General features: G+C 47.6%; 1 protein-coding gene across 4 annotated transcripts in view; it reads right to left on the bottom strand.

Moving 5' to 3' along the window:
* LOC126424774 (nuclear RNA export factor 1-like) overlaps positions 1-24775 on the bottom strand; it is a 223084-nt gene that overhangs the window by 136847 nt on the left and 61462 nt on the right. For all 4 annotated transcript variants that reach the window (XM_050087533.1, XM_050087535.1, XM_050087532.1 and 1 more), the window contains one exon: positions 2389-2498. In XM_050087533.1, the coding sequence (XP_049943490.1) occupies positions 2389-2498 (110 nt within the window). The remainder of the gene's footprint in view (positions 1-2388; positions 2499-24775) is intronic.

The raw sequence follows: 24775 nt of genomic DNA, 5'->3' as shown, positions 1-24775 counted from the left end.
GAGAAGGAGCCACTGGATCTGAAATCTCGCAAATTTGAGTACTTTTGTACACTTTTTTCCTGCCGTCACTTGCCAATTACATTATATTTTTGATAACTGATCATTTTCATTCATGAGGAATAAAGTTAGAAACAACAAGAGAAATCAGACTTTGAAGATGCATTCTTCTTAAGTAAGCAGCATACTACGGAATATTTAAATCACAAACTCATATCTTTACCTAGAATTTTACCAGAATGTTGAAACACGATTCTGAATATCTCATTCGAGCAACTGGTTTGAGAATTGCCAAAATTGATACAAGTATGAGAGAGTATGTACCAGTTACAGCCCGACTGGCACCCACTCTTCTGATTTCAACTACTGGTGATTCATACAGAAGTTTAAAGTATCTTTTCAAAGTGTACTATTCACCAATAAGTCTCTTGATACCAAAAGTATGCAATGCTTTTGTAGAAGGACAGAAGGACTTCATTAAGGTAAGTTTGAAATAAGAATACAATTTTAAGTATATTTTATTTTTGTTGACCAGACCAAAGTAACACACATGAGAAGCTAAAACCAAAATTGAACACAATTCAACCTCATTGCCAACAGCTTGCCGACTGTTCTTTTTCAGACCACGTGTACCTTACTTTTGTCATCCCACAGCTTGGTTGTAGATGACTTGCATTGAAGAAATTCATACTTATCTCGTTTGTCTGCTTTCCCATTGTTGTATATATCGTACTCACAACAACAACAACAACAACAACAACTACTACTACTACTACTACTACTACTACTACTAAAAGCATCTCTGTATGCATAAAACTTTTGAAGAAAATTGATACAATATATTTTTCACTCAGAGGAGTGCTGTGTGTGAGAGAAGTAGGAAACAAAGATGAGAGTGAGAGGGAAGCATTTACAGGAATGACAGAGATCGATATTGTAGTACAATAGAAAATACACTCGAACCTCAGTGGTGAACTCCGGCAAACCCCTCCGCGTATGTTGGCAAATACCTGCGACATCAGCAATACTGCCTGACCATATCTCTAAAATGTTTTGTATTGCAGCCACATTGCAGCAATGTTGACAGCAATTCTATTTGATCCAAATATTGCATAAAATGTGGCCAGTGCAACTGTGTCCTCTCACAAAATCTCCACTGTAAGCTAAGGAACCAGTGGCAGTATTATTCGACTGACATTTCTGGAAGCTTCCCGACAGCTGTATACCAATTTCTAGTGTGAATACACTGTAAAGACATGTATGTCAGCTCTCAGTGTTTTCGTGCATAAACGCTCTTCTGATACGTAACTGAAGCTCAGATCAGCTCACGATATCAGTTACATACAAACAAAATATTCAATAAAGGTGCCTGTCACATTCTCTTATTGAATTTAAATAATTTGGGCTCACATTAGCTCATGAAATCAATTCTTCAATAATCATTACTAAAGTGGAATGAGACTGAATGAAGCACAGACCCCATCTCGGTGCCACACTACAAATTTTCCATTTTGTCCACCTGGGCAGCCAATTCTAACCCATAATAGAAACTTTAGGGACCACACTGGTACTATCTAAGTACAATTTGTTACTTTAGAGCTTTATCTCCTAATGCTGCAACCAACTTTCTATTTATTTCACTGGCACTTTTTACCTTAAAAAATACAAAATGTGTCTTTGTTGAAGCTCCCAATTGCTCAAGACGGTGCATCATCTTGGATTTGGCACGGAATCTTACAGTAGCCAGTAACTTCTTAGAATAAGTAACTGCTTTTCTCATCACACTGATCTTCTATGTTAATTTCTGTTGCACAAGGCCCAGATCGACTTGATAATTACTCTCACCAATCCTTAATTAAGTTAGGAATGTGAATTCGTCCTATAAAACAAACTGTTTCTGACAATATGTCATGCTTCCCCTTTGTCCCCATCTGCTCCTCCATTTTTTCAGGCATAAGTGACAGGTTGGTCTCAGTGTGTGAAGTGACTGATGTGTGCTTTGTAACCCATCGAATCACATTCAGATTTTTCCCTTTAGCATCAGCGTTTGCTTTGTTGCACTCTTTAAAGGACATGTAAATGGGCACTAAGTTTTCTTGTCAGTGAATAACACAAATAGTCACAAATCGGTGGCCGGTTGTGTTATTCACCAACAACTGTTAATAGCCACAGAGTTCACAAGTTCCAGCATGGATAAAATAGCACACAGTATTCTGTTAAGGTTATTCTAACCATATGCATGTATAGTCATTCTGATTGCCCTATCACCTGATGTAGTATTTATACAATTACAAACTTTAACTTCCATCAACATATTACAAAAATTTTGTAAAAAAATTGTTATCAATGTACTATCACATAGCTTTCCATATCAAAAACTGTCATACTTACAGTGATTTGATGCCACTGGCTGGCAGAACCTCCTAGGAGAATATCACTATTAAGTGCCACTATCGTTGCTGCATTTGAGCTATTCAGTTCCAAGAAATCTTCTGAAATTCCTGTTTGTAACAGAAGTAGACATTTTATAATGACATACTTTGATAGTTGGAATTGAACAATCACATATTAAGAGACATATGCACAATGGCTGCCTGTTTCAGTACACAACTATCAACAAAAAGTGAGTCTTTGTTGAGACAAGGAAAAGTTGCTGATTAATGGAACGGAACCCATTACAATTTGAGGATACAGAACGACGCACAAACAGAGGATGCATACATTACTGAACAATCACAGCATATTCTCTTTTCTGCATGGTGTTGGCAGGAAACGACTCAAGACGGTTGGACAATAGGCTTCAGACATACATTTGAGAGGAGTGAGCACAAGATCAGGAGAGAAGGGACAAGAGATGATCCAGTTGGAGAGGGTAGGAGAGCAGAGGATGGACTAGAGGGCTGGGGGAGGTGAGTGTACGGGCTGGGGAGGGGGAGGAGGCAATGCGCGGGCAGGGGAGGGGGGAAAAGCATGAGAGGGGGAGGCGAGTGCACGGTTAGGGGAGGGGAGGGGAGGGGAGGCGAGTGCAAGGACAGGGAAGGGGAGGGGAGTGCACGGCCAGGTCAGGGGAGCGGAGGGGAGGGTTGGCGAGTGCACGGCCAGGGGAGTGGAGGGGAGGGGAGCCGAGTGCACGGCCAGGGGTGGGGAGGGGAGGGGAGGTGAGGCGAGAGTACGGCCAGGGGAGGGGAGGCGAGTGCACGGCAGAGGAAGGGGAAGGGAGGCGAGTGCACAGCCAGGGGAGGGGAAGGGAGGCGAGTGCACGGCCAGGGGAGGGGAGCGGAGGCGAGTGCACGGCCTGGGGTGGGGAGGGGAGGTGAGGGGAGAGGAGGGAAGGGGAGGCGAGTGCACGGCCAGCGGAGGGGTGGGGAGGGGAGGGGAGGAGGGCGCACGGCCGCGGGGGGGAGGCAAGCGCACGCCCAGGGGGGGAGGAGGGCGCACAGGCAGGGGAGAGGAGGACGCACAGACAGGGGAGAGGGCGCACAGGCAGGGGGGAGGGCGCACGGGCAGGGGGGAGGAGGGCGCACGGGCAGGGGGGGAGGAGGGCGCACGGGCAGGGGGGGAGGAGGGCGCACGGGCAGGGGGGAGGAGGGCGCACGGGCAGGGGGGAGGAGGGCGCACGGGCAGGGGGGGAGGAGGGCGCACGGGCAGGGGGAGGGGAGAGGAGGGGAGTACACTGCCAGGAGAGGGGAGGGGAGGTGAGGTGAGGTGAGTGCACGGTGAGTGGAGAGGAAGCGAGTGCACGGGGAGCGGAGAGGAAGAGAGTGCAATGGGAGCGGAGAGGAAGCGAGTGCACGGGCAGGAAGGGGAGGGGAGGGGAGGCGAGTGCGTGGGCAGGAAGGGGAGGGGAGGGGAAGGGAGGGGAGGGCGAGTGCACGGGCAGGAAGGGGAGGGGAGGGAGGGCGAGTGCGTGGGCAGGAAGGGGAGGGGAGGGGAGGGGAGGGGAGGGCGAGTGCTCGGGCAGGAAGGGGAGGGGAGGGGAGGAGAGGCGAGTGCTCGGCATGGGAGGGGAGGGGAGGAGAGTGCACGGGCAGAGGAGGAGTCGGGAGGGGAGGCGAGGCGAGTGCACGGCAAGGGGAGGAGAGGGGAGGGGAGGCGAGTGCACGGCAAGGGGAGGGGAAGGGAGGGGAGAGGATGGGAAGCGAGTGTACGGCCAGGGGAGTGGAGGGGAGGGGAGGCGAGTGCACGGCCAGGCGTGGGGAGGGGAGGGGAGGCGAGTGCACGGCCAGGCGTGGGGAGGGGAGGGGAGGCGAGTGCACGGCCAAGCGTGGGGAGGGGAGGGGAGGCGATTGCACGGCCAGGGGAGGGGAGATGAGGCGAGTGTACGGCCAGGGGAGGGGAGGCGAGTGCATGGCAAGGGGAGGGGAAGGGAGGCGAGTGCACGGCCAGGGGAGGAGAAGGGAGGGGAGTGCACGGCCAGGGGAGGGGAGGGTAGGTGAGTTCACGGGGAGCGGAGAGGAAGCGAGTTCACAGGCAGGAAGGGGAGGGGAGGGGAGGCGCGTGCGCGGACAGGAAGGGGTGGGGAGGGGAGGGGAGGGGAGGGGAGGTGAGTGCTCGGGCAGGGGAGGGGAGGGGAGGGAAGGGGAGGCGAGTGCACAGGCTGGGGAGGAGGGGGGAGGGGAGGGGAGGCCAGGCGAGTGCACGGCAAGGGTAGGAGAGAGGGGAGGCGAGTGCACGGGGAGGGGAGGGGAGGGGAGGAGAAGCGAGTGCACGGCCCAGGGAGGGGAGGAGAGGGGAGGGCAGGCGAGTGCACGGCCAGGGGAGGGGAGGCGAGTGCACGGCCTGGGGAGGGGAGGGGAGGGGAGGCGAGTGCACGGCCTGGGGAGGGGAGGGGAGGGGAGGCGAGTGCACGGCCAGGGGAGAGGAGGGGAGGGGAGTGCCCGGCCAGGGGAGAGGAGGGGAGGGGAGGGGAGGGGAGTGCACGGCCAGGGGAGGGGAGGGGAGGCGAGTGCATGGCCACGGGAGGAGGAGGGTGCACGGCCAGGGGGGAGGCTGCACGGCCAGGGGGGAGGAGGGTGCACGGCCAGGGGGGGAGGAGTGTGCATGGCCAGGGGGGGAGGAGTGTGCACGGCCAGGGGGGAGGCAGCACGGCCAGGGGGGAGGAGGGTGCACGGCCAGGGGGGGGGAGGAGTGTGCACGGCCAGGTGGGGGAGGAGGGTGCACGGCCGGGGGGGGAGGAGGGTGCTCGGCCAGAGGGGGAGGAGGGTGCGCGGCCAGGGGGAGGAGGAGGGTGCTCGGCCAGGGGGGGAGGAGGGTGCGCGGACAGGGGGAGGAGGAGAGTGCGCGGCCAATGGGGGAGGAGGAGAGCGCGCGGCCAGGGGGGAGGAGGAGAGTGCGCGGCCAGGGGGGGTGCGCGGCCAGGGTGGGGTGAGTGCGTGGCCGGGGGGGAGTTCACGGTTGGGGGAGTGCGCGGCCGGGGGGGAGTTCACGGTTGGGGGGAGTGCACAGCCGGGGTGGGAGTGCACGTCCAGGGGGGGGGGAGAGTGGACGGCCAGGGGGGGAGAGTGCACGGCCAGGGGAGAGGAGAGGAGGGGAGGGGAGGGGAGGGGAGGGGAGGGGAGGGGAGGGGAGGCGAGTGCACGGCCAGGGGAGGGGAGGGGAGGAGAGTGCACAGCCAGGGGGGAGGAGAGTGCACAGCCAGGGGGGAGGAGAGTGCACAGCCAGGGGGGAGGAGAGTGCACAGCCAGGGGGGAGGAGAGTGCACAGCCAGGGGGGAGGAGAGTGCACAGCCAGGGGGAGGAGGAGAGTGCACAGCCAGGGGGAGGAGGAGAGTGCACAGCCAGAGGGGGAGGAGGAGAGTGCACAGCCAGAGGGGGAGGAGAGTGCACAGCCAGAGGGGGAGGAGAGTGCACAGCCAGAGGGGGAGGAGAGTGCACAGCCAGAGGGGGAGGAGAGTGCACAGCCAGAGGGGGAGGAGAGTGCACAGCCAGGGGGGAGGAGAGTGCACAGCCAGGGGGGAGGAGAGTGCACAGCCAGGGGGGAGGAGAGTGCACAGCCAGGGGGGAGGAGAGTGCACAGCCAGGGGGGAGGAGAGTGCACAGCCAGGGGGGAGGAGAGTGCATAGCCCGGGCGGGAGGCGAGTGCATGGGCCGGGTGGGGGGGAGGCGAGACCACGGGCTGGGGGCAGGTGAGTGTGCGAGCTGTTGGGGGTGAGTGTTCGGGCTGTTGGAGGCGAGTTTGAAGGCCGGTATAGGTGAACAGCGTGCCAGGCAGGGAGGGAATTTGGGCTAAAGTGAGCCTGGGGATGGCAGCAGGCTAAAGGGCAGGACATGAAGGGGATAAGGATGTTGGATAGACTTTAGAGAGAGGTGAAGGTAAGAGCCAGATGGGAAGTGAGAGGATAGGGCAGCGAGAGGGAGGGGAAGGTGAGCCGATGCCAGGGTTGTACGTGAGGGGATGGGGCAGGGAGCAAGCAATATGATCGGAGGGAGCAGGTTTGATAGGGGGCAGATGGCAGACAGGATGGGGGGGTGACGCGACTGGTGGGCCGGGGGGAGGTGGTGGGCAGTACGGGGGAATCCGGCTGGCGGGTCGGGGCAGGCAGTGTGTGGGACGTGGGACAAGGGAGGCAGTGGGGAGCGGTGAGAGTACAGGCGGGTCGTCGAGGGCAGTGTACGGGCGGGACGGCGAGGGCGGTGTACGGACGGGACGGCGAGGGGAGTGTACGGATGCGATGAGGGGAGGGGTGAGTATGATCGCCGAGGGGATTGTACAGATATGATGAGGGGAGGGGAGTGTATGATCACTGAGGCGAGTGTACGGATTCAATGAGGGGAGGGAAGCATACGATCGCTGAGGGGAGTGTACAGATGTGATGAGGGGAGGGGAGTGTATGATCACTGAGGCGAGTGTACGGCTGCAATGAGGGGAGGCGAGTGTACAATCACCAAGGTGAGTGTACGGACATGATGAGGGGATGGGAGTGTACGATCACCGAGGTGAGTGTACGGACACGATGAGGGGACGGCAGTGTACGAGCGCCTAGGTGAATGTGGAGATGCTGTGAGATGAGAGGAGTGTACGAGTGCCGAGGCAAGTGTACGGACATTGTGAGGGGAGGGGAGGCAATGAGTGGCAAGGCAAGTGTACAGACACAATGATGGAAGGGGAGTGTATGAGTGCTGAGGGGAGTGTATGGACGTGCTGAGGGTAGGGGTGTGTATGGACGTGATGAGGGGAGGGGAGTGTACAAGCAACGAGGTGAGTGTACGGACAGGACGAGGGGAGGGAAGTGTATGATCGCCGAGGGGAGTGTATGGATGCAATGAGGGGAGGGGAGTGTACAATCGCCGAGGCGAGTGTACGGATGCAATGAGGGGATGGTGGTATACGATCGCTGAGGTGAGTGTACGGACACAATTAGGGGATGGGAGTGTACGATCGCCGAGGTGAGTGTACGGCGCGATGAGTGGATGGGAGTGTACGATCGCCAAGGTGAGTGTACGGACGCGATAAGGGGATGGCAGTGTACGAGCACCTAGGCAAGTGTCGAGACACTGTGAGATGAGAGGAGTGTACGAGTGCCGAGGCGAGTGTACGGACATTGTGAGGGGAGGGGAGTGTATGAGTGGCAAGGCAAGTGTACAGACACAATGATGGAAGGGGAGTGTATGGACATGACGAGGGGAGGGAAGTGTATGGACATGACGAGGGGAGGGGAGTGTATGGACATGATGAGGGGAGGGGAGTGTATGGACATGATGAGGGGAGGGGAGTGTATGGACATGATGAGGGGTGGGGAGGGGAGTGTACAAGCACCGAGGCGAGTGTACGGACAGGACGAGGCGAGGGGAGTGTACAAGCACCGAGGCGAGTGTACGGACAGGACGAGGGGAGGGGAGTGTACGAGTGCCGAGGCGAGTGTACGGACAGGACGAGGGGAGGGGAGTGTACGAGCGCCGAGGCAAGTGTACGGACATGACGGGGTGAGGAAGAGTACGAGCGCCGAGGCAAGTGTACGTGCGCCGAGGCGAGTGTACGTGCGCCGAGGCGAGTGTACAATCGTCAAGGCAAGTGTATGGACACGTCAAGGGGAGGGGAGTGTACGAGTGCCTAGGCGAGTGAACGGACGGGACGAGGGGAGTGTATGGACGGGACGAGGGGAGTGTATGGACGAGACGAGGGGAGTGCATGGACGGGATGAGGGGAGTGCACGGATGTGACGAGGGAACACAACAAACGTGATGAGGGGAGTGCATGGATACGACAAGCAGAGTGTATGGAGATGACGAGGGGAGTTTACAGACGTGACGAGGGGAGTGTGAAGATGTGATGATGGGGTAAAATATATGGGATGTCATTGATTTAATATTACAGATAAAATTTTTTTCTAAATTACACGGATAACAATACATTTGTATTATTAAATGTAGTCAATTGTTGGAAGATGAGAAGTCGTTTGATCATCATTGTTTTTGTGTTCTCTTCGACAAAGGCTGGACTGATGCAGCTCTCCATTCTACTCTGTTATGAGCAAACCTCCATCTCTGAATAAGTACTGCAACATAAATCCTTCTGAATAAGCTTACTCTATTCATCTTTTGGTCTCCTTCTACAATTTTTACCCTCCATACTTCCCTTCAATACTAAACTGGTGATCCCTTATTGTCTCAGAATGTGTCCTAAAAACCAATCCCTTTTTTTAGCCAAGTTGTGACACAACTTTCATTCCTGCTCAATTCCTTTCTGTACCTCCTCACTATACTCTGTTCATCATAAGAATAAACCTGATGTAAACATTACGCCACGTATTATTCTGTGTTTGGTTGAATTTCATTGGATTTCATTACACGTGGACAGCACTCCAACAGAGAAGTGAGAAGTTGCAGTAAAAGATGTTAAAAAGAGACGAGTAAAGAAACAACATAGCTTCAAATGTTATTCAATTTTTGAAGAAAATTAAATAATATTCAGCAAAACTACAGCACTACCTTGCGCTTCTCAGGTGACCAGACAGAAAGCATAAATGCTTTCATTCTGACCTGACATAGTATCCTAATTACGAACAAGAGTGATGAAAACTCCTAACTTAAACACAGGATAATTTTTCTGAGTGAGCTATATGGGAGGCAAAAGCATACTGCACGGAATTCACCATACTTTTGAATACCAAAGTCACTGAAGGTATCAATTACAGTTAGTTGTCGTAATCTCTTAGCTCCTTCCCTATCTGAATCCAGGAAATACGTTTCAGTTCTGGACCTGTCATCTGCTTATGTTGATAACGAGTTGGTCAACAACAAAATCCATGAACCCGACTAGGTGCCACATTTTCTCCTTTTCTTTTATGATGCACCATTCTATGTTCCACCAGCGTTCAGCAGTGACATGCATTTGCTAGTTCCATTATGTCTGGCAGCTTAACAGTCTTATTGTTTTTCTGGCCAAATCCCTTAAATTGGCTACAGAACAGTTCTGTTGGGTTCATATTGTTATGGTACAGTGAAAAAGTAAAAATGCAGCTTTTGTATGCTGTGAAAATGATTGTTTTTCACATAGTCCAAATAAAAAATATTTTGTTTTTCATTTTTGCCTTACAAATTAAACTGTTATTGTTCCTTTATTTCAGCAACCATCAGTCTTTCATAAAATATCAATAATTAAGAATTTATCTTTGAAATGAAAGCAAATTTTGTGTGCAATATGTAACTAGAAACAAGAAGGCATGCATTATTCATAAAAAGGATGACAAATTTTACAATTATGAGATTTAGGTATTTCAAATTGAATGAGAAAAGACTATCTCTGTTAATTTATTAAAAACATTAAGAACTACATATTTCTTGGCACTTTTTAACCATGTTCCACACATGTGTTTCACTACGGAACAGGAAGCAGCCTCAGCCATTTTCATACTGCATACTAACAGCATGACAATCAGAACACAAAAGTGCAGAGGCTGTGACTGTACATGATTTTTGATATAAAAACTATTTAGCTAAAGCATTATTAAGAAAAATGTTGATGGCTATTACCAGATTTGAGTATCTTAAAGTTTCATTTAATGTAACTTAGTAATAATACATCTAACACGTAAGCAGAACCAACGTCCAAGAGCACAACAACACCAGTGTTCATCTGTTGCGACTTCTGGCCAATCATCACATTTATTTGTTTACATCAGGTTTATTCTTATGGTGAATGGAGTATAGTTACATGACGTACCAGGTGTACCGGTATGAAATGAGTGTTTTTTTGTGAAAATGAAACACTAATTTTTTATTGAAGAGTAAAAACATTTTATTCAAAGTACTGGCCATTGCTTTCTCTACATTTTGACCACCTTTCTGGCAATTTGTGGACACCACGCCAACAGAAATGTTTGTCACAGTTTCACCAGGTTTTAGAAGCTCATGATACACCACACCTTTCTGATCACACCAAACACAGAGCATTTTCTTCTTGCTGAATCGATCTGGTTTTGCAGTCGATATTGATGGTTGTCTTAGATTAACCCATGATTTTTCCCATTTAGGATTCTTAAAATAAATCCATTTTTCATTGCCAGTAACAATTCGATGCAAAACTGATTTTCTTTCATGTCTTTGAAGCAAAATTTGACAAATGGTTTTTCAGTTTTCCATCTGTCTTTCATTCAATTCATGTGTCACCCATTTTCCACACTTTTGGATCTTTCCCACAGCTTTCAAACGGTCAGAAATTGTTTGTTGTGCAACACTTAGCATTGCTGCCATTTGCTTCTGACTCAAAATATCATCTTCATCCAATATTGCTTGCAATTCGGCGTCTTCAAACTTTTTTGGTGGTCTTCCATGTTCTTCATTTCTTACATCAAAATCATTATTTCTGAACCGTTGAAACCATCTTTTGCATATTGCTTATGATAGGGCACGATCACCATATGCCTCGACAAGCATTCGATGCGGCTCTGCAGCACTTTTTTTCAAACAAAAAATTAATGCTTTCCGCAAATCATCACTTTCTGGTACAAAATTCGACATTGTTAACACGATGAAAACATATGGTATTGTTTGTTCCATGGCTTAATGTATACTAAATATCTTTGACAGATATCACATCAACCAAACAAACAAAAATTAAGGCTCGTTGACAACAAATGTTCCCTATCGACACATTTGTATCTTAATGCTCATTTGATACCGGTACACCTGGTACTCATCTTTTCTTCAGCATTTTTCTGTAGCACCACACCCAAAAGTTTATCATCTGTTCCTGTTGAAACTGTTTATTGTCCATTTTTCACTTGTATACATGGCTCCACTCCATACAAACACCTTCAGAAAAAACTTTCTAACACTTAAATCTATATTCGATGTTAACAAATTTATCTTCTTCAAATATGCTTCTTCTGCCATTACCAATCTACATTTTTATCCACTCAACTTACAAGGCTGCTTTCGCAGCGGCCTGGTCTCTGATGGGGTAGGAAAAGTGTGACAGGACTGGGGTACGAAGTGGTGGGTGGGTGGATTGGGCAGATCTTGCACCTTGGCCCATCACACGGATACGATCCCTGTGGCAAGGGGTTGGGGGTGGCAGTGGCACAGGAAAGGACTAGAATGTGTGGAGATTGGGTGGGAAATGGAACACCACTTTTGGAGGCAGCTCCTGATTTGTAAAAGAGAGAGAGAGAGAGAGAGAGAGAGAGAGAGAGAGAGAGAGAGGAGGTTCCAGTATTCGGGGTGGCAGGTGGGGGGGGGGGGGGGGTTTGAAACTTAAACTTCTTAAAACATCATTTTAATGCTTTTATGTGCTCTGAAAAGGGTGAATACTACTTCTGTACTGATGCCACTACATATAAAGTGCTGTTAAGAGGGATGGGGAGGATCTTGGGTAGGATGTCCCTTTAGATCATGGTGAAAACCATTTTCCTTGTCAAGGTTTTGCTTATGTCTCATCATGTCCTGAAATGAGGGCTGTCCTACCCAAGGGCCTCCCCACCCCTCCTACAGTGGTATTCCATCACCCACTCAATCTCTATCCCTATGCCACCCATCGTAGTTCATCCCTATGCCACCCACACACACAACCCCTTGTCACAGGGCAAGATCTGGCCAATCCACCTACCAAGAACTTCCTGCTCCAGTCCTGTCACAGGCCCATACTACCCAATCAGAGGCCAAGTCACCTGTGAAAGCAGCCACACGATATACCAACTCTGCTGCAAATACTGCACTGCCCCTTACATCAGAATGAGTACTGACCAGGTGTCCAGAAGGGCAAATTATTTCTGTCAAGCTGTTACCGAGAACAAAGCTGACCACCCAGTGCCTCAATTTCAATGGCTGCTTCACAACCTGAGCCCTATGGATCCTTTTCTCCACCACCACATCCTCTGAACTAAACAGAGAACAGTTATACTCGAAACACGTCCTACACTGACATAATTGTCCTGTAACCTAATGTCCCGAACTTCCTCCATCCAACAATTTCCTCTTCTCTGTCCTGTCACCATCTCCCGATTCACATCACTTTTGACGTACTGTATTTACTCGAATCCAAGCCACACTTTTTTTCCGGTTTTTGTAATCCAAAAAACCGCCTGCGGCTTAGAATTGAGTGCAAAGCAAGCGGAAATTCTGAATAATGTTGGTAGGTGCCGCCACAACTAACTTCTGCCGTCGAATATATGTATATGTAGCGCTACACAGGCATGCTTTGTAGACACAAAGATAAATACTGGCGCCAAAACCTCTGCATCAGTAAATAAATTTTAAAAAAAGGGTGGAAGACGAGCTTTTTTTCTCCGCCCCGAGTTTCGACCACTGCATTTTCATACATTATCCAACAAAGTAAATACAAATTCCATATTGTTCATCTTCGAATGTAGCAGAATTTCAATGTACTTTGAAAATCCGACGGGCAAGACTGTTTGGGATGTTTGTGAATATGGCCAACTCTACGTTCTGAATTTTTTCCTACCAGTGAGAAGAGATGGTTGCTAATAGGAACCTGATGAAATGTGAACCACATTCAGTATTCTCTTCACCATAAGAATAATACGAATATAAACATTTTGCCATGTATTCTTTCGTGTTTGCTGCTATCTCATTTAAATCCTGTCTGCCTAATAAACTACGAAACTAGAGTGAGACAACAGCAAACGCGGAAGAATATACGTATCGTGTCATGTTTATATTCGTATTATTCTTATGCCTAATAGTGATACAGTCAGAAATGAAGCACGGCAATTTACTAGATTTTTAAATCAAAGATTACTCTAATTTCTGTGCAGAATTTGATGTACTAGAGAAGCGGCCGCAAAGATTTTCAAACGGAGAAAAATGTTCGCCTAACTCTCGTTCAAAACATGTTCTATCATACGCAGTCTATTATTTGGTTCTTGTTGATCATTATCAAAGAAAGCAGCAGTGTAAGTAACAACAAATAGCAGTCTCCTGCCATTGTTTTGCTAATGAGACGATTCATCTCTCTTTTTTTTTTTTTTAATTGTAAGCGGCGGTAGCGCGCACAAAATCAAGCCATGCCGCGAGCGGCGACAGGCCATAAACGCACACTATCAGAATGAGACAAACAATGCATGACACAGTACAGTAATGCATTTTCAGCTTAGAGTGACGTAAACACCTATAGCAAAGAAAACGGCACTTATCAGATCAAGGCAAAATAAGCAATAACTTCAAACCAGACGAAGCACGTGAAAAAGGAAGGGTACCCGTCTAAATACGGACGGAGCGCCTGACGCATAGCAATGGCTACCTGGTAAAGCTTAACTGCTAAGCTTACGACTCGAACCACAGTACTGTAGGTGAATCGTCATTCATTCGACCTAAATTGTGTCTCATATTACAATGGACCAACTTTGTTTCGATTTGGAGGTATGGCCTAAAACTTTTCTCTTCCCTTGAATTTCAAATCTCAAATTTCAGGTGCGGCTTAGATTCGGGAAATTTTTTTTTCCTTGATTTCGAGTCTCATTTTTCAGGTGCGGCTTAGATTCGAGTGCGGCCTAGATTCGAGTAAATACGGTATGTCACTCCCCTCTGGCTCCAACAACTGTTCATCACCCCTCCGTCCTGTATTTCTAGCCACCAAAGAGACTGTGTCCCTCCGAGCTGCTAGCCAACCAACCAAACCCCTCTCAGTGCCTCCATCTTCTCCCCCCCCCCCCCTTCCACCCACCCCACCCTAACCCACCTGATGAAAAGCAGCACTGGCACTGTCTGACCAGAAGGCCCCTAGTAAGGAGTGTGTGTGTGTGTGTGTGTGTGTGTGTGTGTGTGTGTGTGTGTGTGTGTGTGTGTGTGTGTGTGTGTGCGCGTGTGTGACCACTCGGTCGGGTTCCACCAGCGCCACGGGTGGTGCTGAGGATGAAGATATCGACTTTGCCTCAGCAGACTGCCAGCTGAGTACAATCTGTCAATGACCAGACGACAATGGACAGGAGACTACTCAGAAGACAGAAGAGCAGGTCTCGCCCACTCGGTTATACATCATCGTCCACAGCTGACTTAGACAAGAACGTCATTTAGTGAACTCTTAGAACTGAACAAACAGTTGTTGTATACTGCATTTGCTATGTACTGTGAAGTTTACCTACGATTATTTGCACTAAGTCGTTAAGGGCCTTTTTTGTGTTATATTACAAGCAGCGTTGCAGAATTCAATAAATCACAAAGATAAGTAAACCTTTTTAACTACTTTGTGTGAATTTGTTACTAATTTGTTGGAGTGTTGTAGAACCTTGATCCTCCTATCTTGTTACCTGACCCTGGAGCATAGCTGTATCACAGTGGCAGGGAGAAATTGTGGTGTACTGCACCACAAGCCATTTCACAAACTCGGCCTACCAAAACTACAGTGGCAACTCGGCCTCCACAGCAGTAGCAACGAGACCTTTACAAAACTGGCGACAAAGTGGCAGCTTCAGAAGCCAGAAGCAGTGGTGTGACTTTTGCGTCAAATTTAAAGTGTTCTTATTTGCCTTGTTTCTCCTAATCCAACACTGCACATTTGATAATTTTTTTTGTTCTAGTCGTGGTAGCACTTCATGTATGTCAAAACTTTTGCTTTTGTGTCATTGCTATTGTCCAACTAGTTACGATGTCAACCCCACCCACTACGCAACCACAATTTATAATTCACTATCCCATGATGCAACCGTCCTTACGCCTGCACCGACTCTGGCTCCAAATCCACAAAATCTGCCAATTGTATCTGTTCCTACCAAACCATTGCCTAATGTGGATGTACAGTCGCTGCAGGAACTTAATGCGTTCCTTCGATTTCAGATGCAGTCATGTCACAGTTCCTGCCACCGTATCACACCTTTGACGCGGACGCAGAAGACTGGACGGAGTATATTGTACAATACAAGGGCCCCCTAGCAGCCCACCAAATATCAGGTATTGTGTTGCAGGTTTACTTCCTTTCCATCGCTGGTGTATCAGTGTATAGGACTTCTACAAAACTCTTCCCTACATCATGGCCTGAAGACATCCCTCATGAGACAGTCAGTGCATTAAATGAATACTATGAAGAGCATAGCAACATTGCAGCTGCAGAGGTTTTAGTTTTTTCGTTTTAAAGAAGCAACCAGGAAAAACATACCGTCAGTGGGTGAATGAATTACAAGGCTCAACGCAGAAATGCAAGTTCTGTTGGGAATGTGGACAGTATTACAGTGACTATATGATCAGGGATGCAATCACACAAAATGTGTCAGACAACAGAATCAGGGAACACATTGTGAAATAGTAGTAGTAGTAGTAGTAGTAGTAGTAGTAGTTTATTCATCCAGAGACAACATACATTGCATGGATTTCGCCAAAAAATACATAGTATATATCGGGTGATCAAAAAGTCAGTATAAATTTGAAAACTTAATAAACCCCGGAATAACGTAGATAGAGAGGTATAAATTGACACACGTGCTTGGAATGACATGGGGTTTTATCAACAACAACAAAAAATAAATAAATAAATAAAATTAAATTAAATTAAAAGAGAGAGAGAGAGAGAGAGAGAGAGAGAGAGAGAGAATCACAAAATGTTCGACAGATGGCACTGAACAGCAAAACGTCAGTGACTTCGCATGACAATCGTGTTACAGAATTGCATCATACCCAGCCTGGCTGATAAACACCTGCTGGAATGTACGATGTTTATGCAGGATGGCGCTCCACCCCATATTGCTAGACGCATGAAAGATCTCTTGCGCGCATCATTTGGTGATGATCGTGTGCTCAGCTGCCACTTTCGTCACGCCCAGACCTCAGTCTGTGCGATTATTGGCTTTGGGGTTACCCGAAGTCGCAAGTGTATCGTAATCGACCGACATCTAGGGATGCTGAAAGACAACATCCGATGCCAATGCCTCACCATAACTCCGGACATGCTTTACAGTGCTGTTCACAACATTATACCTCAACTACAGCTATTGTTGAGGAATAATGGTGGACATATTGAGCATTTCCTGTAAAGAACATCATCTTTGCTTTGTCTTACTTTGTTATGCTAATTATTGCTATTCTGATCAGATGAAGCGCCATCTGTCTGACATTATTTGAACGTTTGTATTTTTTTGGTTCTAATAAAACCCCATGTCATTCCAAGCATGTGCGTCAATTTGTACCTCTCTATCTACATTATTCCATGATTTATTCAGTTTTCATATTTATACTGACTTTTTGATCACCCGGTATATATACATAAATGGTGACATACTCTACACAATACAAATGTGCATAGTAGAATAAACAACATCAGACCACATTGAAATAGCATGTACAACCTTGATTAATTACATTAATGTATGAGAAAGAATTTTTACATGGAATACACAGTTGATATTTAGATATAACACATAATAATTCTAACATTTTTTTTACATATTATTTATTTAGATCATAGCAACAGAAAGATAAAAATTACTATTGGCACAGAGTACATAAATCTAATTGTTTTGTATGCAGCAATTCCAGGTATTCATTTACACTATAATAGCAGTTGGTCATTAAACATTTGAATACTGCTTCTTTAAATGAAGACTTTTTTTTATTTCTTTTATCTTTACCGGTAGTTTGTTATACAATCTACTTTCTTGTACGTTTGTTTGTTTCTGCGCCAGAGCCTTGTTAACTCTTTTAATATGAATGTCATTGCACTTTCTTGTGTCGTAAGTATGTAGATTCAAGTTAGATTGGAAATTGTCAATATTTCTTTTTACATTAATTATGCTTTTTCGTATATAGAGGCATGATAGGGGTAGAATATTTAGCTGTTGAAATAATTGCTTTGTAAGAGTTAGCCTTGAACTGTTGGTAATTATTCTAACAGCTCATTTTTGTAGAGTGGAGATGGTTTTGAGATTTTTCTTTTATGACCCCAGAAGGTGAGGCCATAGTATTAGCAGGATGTATATGAGCAAAGTAAACAGTTCTGCTACATTCCCTACTACATACAAAGCTATTCTGATCCTGCTCCTGAGGAGGTATTGCGGATCACTGATCACCAAGACTCTTGTGATTTTGCTATAGACAGTTTTGTGCTGTAAAACAAAAAGGCAGAAATAGGTCTAGTGGTACGTGGTCCCATAAACAGCCACACTTAACGGCACACAAAAAGCCTCGTGGACAGAATGCCGTGACACATCAACAGCTTACGCGTAAGCTGCACTTTGCTCACCGACAGCGTGGTACAAAATCTTGCCCCCCAATGCTATACAGCACATAAACATGTACATTGCCCATCCTACCAAGCCACTTGCTACTCCTGCCATCGAACTGGACACATACATAGTGTTTGCTTAAAAAGAAAAAAATCTCCAGGTCACAATGTGAAAATATTGTGCCCAGCTACGCACGTGCATGTTGTAAATTCAGAACAGGTTGCTCCCACAGAACTATTGTGTGCAGTAATTCAGACTTCTAATTCCCCTGTACAATGTCTCTCTAATAAAGTGTATGTACCTTTAGTGATTGCAGGCCACACAGTAAAACTTCAATTACATACAGGTGCATCAGTGTCCTTGTTAAACTATGAAACTTATGAACTGTTAGGCATACCAAAACTGTGTCAATCTACAAATACACTTACAGCATACAATGGCCAGAAACACCTAACATTGTGGCCACATATCACAATCTGCAGAAGACAGTTTGCTTCCAAGTGCCATGAACTAGACAATCAGTTAACAATTTTTTAATCATTTTTGTCTTGACTTATTTGGGCTAAACATTGTGGCCAATGTGCTAGCTGTGTCTCATTTCAGTTCAAGTGACAGTGTTGCTAAGCTTTGTGACAAATTTCAAGAGTCGTTTGCTCCTGGTGTAGGTAAAGCGAATAACTTTGTAGTGCAAAAGACGCTTAAAGACAATATTAAGCTGCACTTTTTCAAATCATGTGGAGTGCCTATTGTACTTTGTGAACAGGATGCAAAAGAACTGGCTCACTGGCAAGAAAAGGGCATCATTGCACCAAACTCTGCAAGTCAGTGGTCTTCCCCAGTAGTTTATGTTCACAAACCATCAGGCAGAATTCTGATTTGTGCTGATTTCAAAGCCACTATCAATCCTCAGGCAGTTGTGGATACTTATCCGCTGTCTCACCCTGACAAACTCATGGATAACTTAGGCGCAGGTCGTTATTTTTCAAAAATTGACCTCCGTGATGCCTACCTTCAGACTCCTCTTGATGAATCTTCGCAAAATGTGTTTGTCACCAACACACATTTAGGGCTTTTCAAGTTCCTTCATTTGCCTTTCGGTACCACATCAGCACCTGCCATTTTCTAATGCTACCTACAACAGCTGACTACTTCTGTACCTCCATGTACAAATTACCTGGATGATATTGTAGTTGCTGGTCGCACAGCAAAAGATCATTTTGCCAACTTGTGCATTTTATTTAAAGTTCTGTCTGAGGCCAGACTCAAGTGTAATAAAGAAAAGTGTCTCTCTCTTTCCTGATAGAAATAGAATATTTAGGTCATGTTATCAATTCTCGAGGTGTTCATCCGACATGGGCACAATTGCAAGAAATACGTGATCTCAAACCACCTCAGAATGTCAAAGAATTGCCATCTGTCTTAGGGAAGTTCCATTATTACATTCACTTCATCTCTAACACAGCTCATATAGCAGTACCCTGCATCGTCTCCACCACAAAAATGTTCCTTTTGTTTCGTCCCAAGATTGCGAGATAGCCTTTCAGAAACTGAAAGCATCACCACTCTGTGATTGATGCTTGGTTCATTTCGATCCAAACAAACCAGTCATTTTGGCCACGGACACATTGTCCTGTGGAATTAATGCTGTTTTGTCACACCAGGTTGGTTCATCAGACAGACCTATTGCCTACGCTTCCAAGCTTCTAAACAACAGTCAGCAGAACTATTCCCAAATAGAAAAGAAAGCTCTAGCCATCATTTTCAGAGTGACTAAATTTCACCAGTATTTATATGGTCGAAAATTCTATTTGGTCACGGACCACAAGCCTTTGCAGCCACTCTTCAATCTAGCCAAATCGATTCCTATTCGTATTGCTCAGTAATTGCAACGTTGGGCTCCTCTTCTCTCCCACTACCAGCACGAGATCATTTATCGGCCCACTTCTAAGAATGTGAACACAGACGTACTCTCATATCTACCTATGGGATCTGATGCTGACTTCGACATTTCTGAAGCAGCATCTGATGCACAAAAAATTGACATTGTCAAGCAGTTTCCCCTGGATTACTGCAAAGTAGTGCAAGACACTTCTGATCCCGATTTGCAAATTTTACTCCGATTCATTCATACTGGATGGTCATCTTCTATCAAGTTTATTGTTAGCTCCATTGTTCAACAACATTTTGCACGTCGACATGATCTTTCTGTTGTTCAGGGTGTCATTTTGCTTCACAAAGAGTCAGGACATTTGCATGTGGTGATATTGAAAGTGCTTCAAAGACATGTACATAGCTTACTGTATCAAGGTCATTGGGGTGTTGGTCACACAAAACAATTGCCACATAGACATTGCACACGGTTTGGCATGAGCGCGCAAGGAGAAAGGCTGTCCGAACAGTGTCAAGCAGTCAAGCATGTGAGGAACATCAGGTTACCCCTCCACAATGTTTTATTTGAGTGGCCAAGGCAGAAGCACCTTGGCAGCGTGTGCATGTCGATTTTGTTGGCCCTTACTGGAACACACACTGGTTAGTAGTTGTTGATGCATAAATTCCCCTTTGTTGTTCCCATGTCATCGACATCATCTCGCTCCACTTTGCAAGCACTTCAGTCCACATTCTGAACTGAAGGTCTGTCTGAATTGCTTATCACAGACAAAAGACCTCAAATCACCTCTGCAGAATTTTAAGATTTCTGTGTAGCGAACGGCATACGCCATCTCAGCTCAGCACCGTTTTACCCACAATCAAATGGTGAGGCTGAATGTTTTGTTCGCATGTTCAAACAGCATATGAACCAACTTTGCTTGCATCATCCACGCAAACAAGCCTTGCTTTGCTTCTTGTCCACTTATCACTCCAAGCCCCCGCAACAGCTCTTCACCCACAGAATTGCTACACGGTTGACGCCAACGCACACTCTTGCATTTGTTCCATTCCCTGCTGTGGTCAGTGCCTATGAACTCCAGTCAGCCAACATATCAGATTAGCCAACCTGTGTTTTACAAAATCTGTGGCAGAAAGAAGTCACGGGAGTGCGGCATCATTACTAATTCAATTAGTAGGTATATGTTTCGAGGTCCCGATCGAATGCAGAAGTGGCATCTAAATGAAATTCGCCCTTGTTGCTTGAAAAGTTCTGCCACTTCTCATATGTCCGCAGACTCCTGGTCTTCCAGGATGATGCAACCTGAGCAGCATCCATCAGAGTGGGGTCACGGAACACTGTTTCTGGACCTCGAGCCGATGGATGTCAATCCGACACCACGTCCGTCCAGTAGCGCACGTCCAGCAGCACCTCCCACGCCACAACCGCCAGGTCAAACCTGTGCAGAGGCCTACCGAGGGGTTTCCAATTGGGAAATTGCCATTGTGGATTCATGCCATCAAGGAGATGCCCTGCCAGTGGGTGCTGGGACACATCCTCCGTGTCGTTTTTTGGCCAGTATTCCCTCACAGTCTCGAGACGAATGTCAGGGTGTGAGCAGAGACTCGGCATCAGCTATGGCAATGGCCACTGCTTCAACACTGGTTCCAATACCCAAGCGTCCTCCTCGCCACCAGTATGGTGTTCAGCCATACATGACGACAGTGCTGGGTCTGAACTGCACAATAACCCAGGGTGTGTTGTGGGGCGGCAGTGGGGTGGGTGGACTGCCGGAGCCTGTTGTGGGGTTGTGTACCACTGAGGGCTACAGTGGGGATGAAGCCTCTCCATGTTTTCTAAGTCCCCAGTTCCATACAATACCAAACAATACAATAATCTTATGTTAAACAATAACACATATATCACAGAGAGAAACTGCGTTTTCTCGAGGCAGTGTGACTGACTGTGTGCATATACCCAGACTTTCTTCATCCAGTATCTGAGAATGAGAGCATGTGGAGACTTCCAACAAACTTGATACATAATCTTGAACCTTTGTAAAACTTTTTATCACTTACATGCTTAACATCATATATCTAAAAACACAGATGATGAGACTTACCAAACAAAAGCCCTGGCAGGTCGATAGACATACAAACAAACAAACACAAACATACACACAAAATTCAAGCTTTCGCAACAAACGGTTGCTTCATCAGGAAAGAGGGAAGGAGAGGGAAAGACGAAAGGATGTGGGTTTTAAGGGAGAGGGTAAGGAGTCATTCCAATCCCGGGAGCGGAAAGACTTACCTTAGGGGGGAAAAAAGGACAGGTATACACTCGCACACACACACATATCCATCCGCACATACACAGACACAAGCAGACATTTGTAAAGGCAAAGAGTTTGGGCAGACTGGATCAGACTCTGAATGTGGCTCTCCAGCAGGGATACGACTTCCTCAAATCCTGCCCTGAAATGAGATCCATCCTTCATGGAATCCTCCCCACTCCACCAAGAGTGTCTTTCCGCCATCCATCTAACCTTCGTAACCTCTTAGTTCATCCCTATGAAATCCCCAAACCACCTTCCCTACCCTCTGGCTCCTACGCTTGTAACCACCCCCGGTGTAAAACCTGTCCCATGCACCCTCCCACCACCACCTACTCCAGTCCTGTAACCCGGAAGGTGTACACGATCAAAGGCAGAGCCACGTGTGAAAGCACCCACGTGATTTACCAACTGACCTGCCTACACTGTGAAGCTTTCTATGTGGGAATGACCAGCAACAAACTGTCCATTCGCATCAATGGACACAGGCAGACAGTGTTTGTTGGTAATGAGGATTACCCTGTGGCTAAACATGCCTTGGTGCACGGCCAGCACATCTTGGCACCGTGTTACACCATCCGGGTTATCTGGATACTTCCCACTAACACCAACCTGTCAGAACTCCGGAGATGGGAACTTGCGCTTCAATATATCCTCTCTTCTCGTTATCCGCCAGGCCTCAACCTCCGCTAATTTCAAGTTGCCGTCGCTCATACCTAACCTGTCTTTCAACAACATCTTTGCCTCTTTACTTCCACCTCGACTGACATCTCTGCCCAAACTCTTTGCCTTTACAAATGTCTGCTTGTGTCTGTGTATGTGCGGATGGATGTGTGTGTGTGTGTGTGTGTGTGTGTGTGTGTGTGTGTGTGTGTGTGTGTGTGTGTGTGTGTGCGCGCGAGTGTATACCTGTCCTTTTTTCCCCCTAAGGTAAGTCTTTCCGCTCCCGGGATTGGAATGACTCCTTACCCTCTCCCTTAAAACCCACATCCTTTCGTCTTTCCCTCTCCTTCCCTCTTTCCTGACGAAGCAACCGTTTGTTGCGAAAGCTTGAATTTTGTGTGTTTGTTTGTGTGTCTATCGACCTGCCAGCACTTTTGTTTGGTAAGTCTCATCATCTTTGTTTTTACACTCCTGGAAATGGAAAAAAGAACACATTGACACCGGTGTGTCAGACCCACCATACTTGCTCCGGACACTGCGAGAGGGTTGTACAAGCAATGATCACATGCACGGCACAGCGGACACACCAGGAACCGCGGTGTTGGCCGTCGAATGGCGCTAGCTGCGCAGCATTTGTGCACCGCCGCCGTCAGTGTCAGCCAGTTTGCCGTGGCATACGGAGCTCCATCGCAGTCTTTAACACTGGTAGCATGCCGCGACAGCATGGACGTGAACCGTATGTGCAGTTGACGGACTTTGAGCGAGGGCGTATAGTGGGCATGCGGGAGGCCGGGTGGACGTACCGCCGAATTGCTCAACACGTGGGGCGTGAGGTCTCCACAGTACATCGATGTTGTCGCCAGTGGTCGGCGGAAGGTGCACGTGCCCGTCGACCTGGGACCGGACCGCAGCGACGCACGGATGCACGCCAAGACCGTTGGATCCTACGCAGTGCCGTAGGGGACCGCACCGCCACTTCCCAGCAAATTAGGAACACTGTTGCTCCTGGGGTATCGGCGAGGACCATTCGCAACCGTCTCCATGAAGCTGGGCTACGGTCCCGCACACCGTTAGGCCGTCTTCCGCTCACGCCCCAACATCGTGCAGCCCGCCTCCAGTGGTGTCGCGAAAGGCGTGAATGGAGGGACGAATGGAGACGTGTCGTCTTCAGCGATGAGAGTCGCTTCTGCCTTGGTGCCAATGATGGTCGTATGCGTGTTTGGCGCCGTGCAGGTGAGCGCCACAATCAGGACTGCATATGACCCAGGCACACAGGGCCAACACCCGGCATCATGGTGTGGGGAGCGATCTCCTACACTGGCCGTACACCACTGGTGATCGTCGAGGGGACACTGAATAGTGCACGGTACATCCAAACCGTCATCGAACCCATCGTTCTACCATTCCTAGACCGGCAAGGGAACTTGCTGTTCCAACAGGACAATGCACGTCCGCATGTATCCCGTGCCACCCAACGTGCTCTAGAAGGTGTAAGTCAACTACCCTGGCCAGCAAGATCTCCGGATCTGTCCCCCATTGAGCATGTTTGGGACTGGATGAAGCGTCGTCTCATGCGGTCTGCACGTCCAGCACGAACGCTGGTCCAACTGAGGCGCCAGGTGGAAATGGCATGCCAAGCCGTTCCACAGGACTACATCCAGCATCTCTACGATCGTCTCCATGGGAGAATAGCAGCCTGCATTGCTGCGAAAGGTGGATATACACTGTACTAGTGCCGACATTGTGCATGCTCTGTTGCCTGTGTCTATGTGCCTGTGGTTCTGTCAGTGAGATCATGTGATGTATCTGACCCCAGGAATGTGTCAATAAAGTTTCCCCTTCCTGGGACAATGAATTCACGGTGTTCTTATTTCAATTTCCAGGAGTGTAGATATATTTTTCCCACGTGGAATGTTTCCCTCTATTATATTCATGCTTAACATCAAGTACATATCTGGGAATCTAAACCATAAGCTCTGATCTCTGTCAACAATCTGCAGTGTGGCACCACGTCAAATGCTTCCCGGAAATACATGAACATGGAATCTGCCTGTTGCCCCTCCCTCCATGGTTTGTAGGATATTGTGAGAAAACTGCAAGCTGAGTTTTTCTCGAGTGATGGTTTCTAAATACTTGCTGAGTTGTTGACAGAAGCTTTTCAGCCTCAAGAAAATGTATTATATTCAAACTAAGAATGTGTTCAAGAACTCTGTAGCAAACTGATGTTAAAGGTATCGGTCTGTAATTATACACGTTAGTTCTTTTGCCTTTTTTGTATACAGTAGTCATCTGTGCTTTTCTTCCATTT

This window comes from Schistocerca serialis, chromosome 10, assembly GCF_023864345.2.
Source record: "Schistocerca serialis cubense isolate TAMUIC-IGC-003099 chromosome 10, iqSchSeri2.2, whole genome shotgun sequence".
NCBI classification, from domain to species: Eukaryota; Metazoa; Arthropoda; class Insecta; order Orthoptera; family Acrididae; genus Schistocerca; species Schistocerca serialis.
Note: the sequence above shows the minus strand (reverse complement) of the source record. Positions and strands in the feature narration are given on the sequence as shown.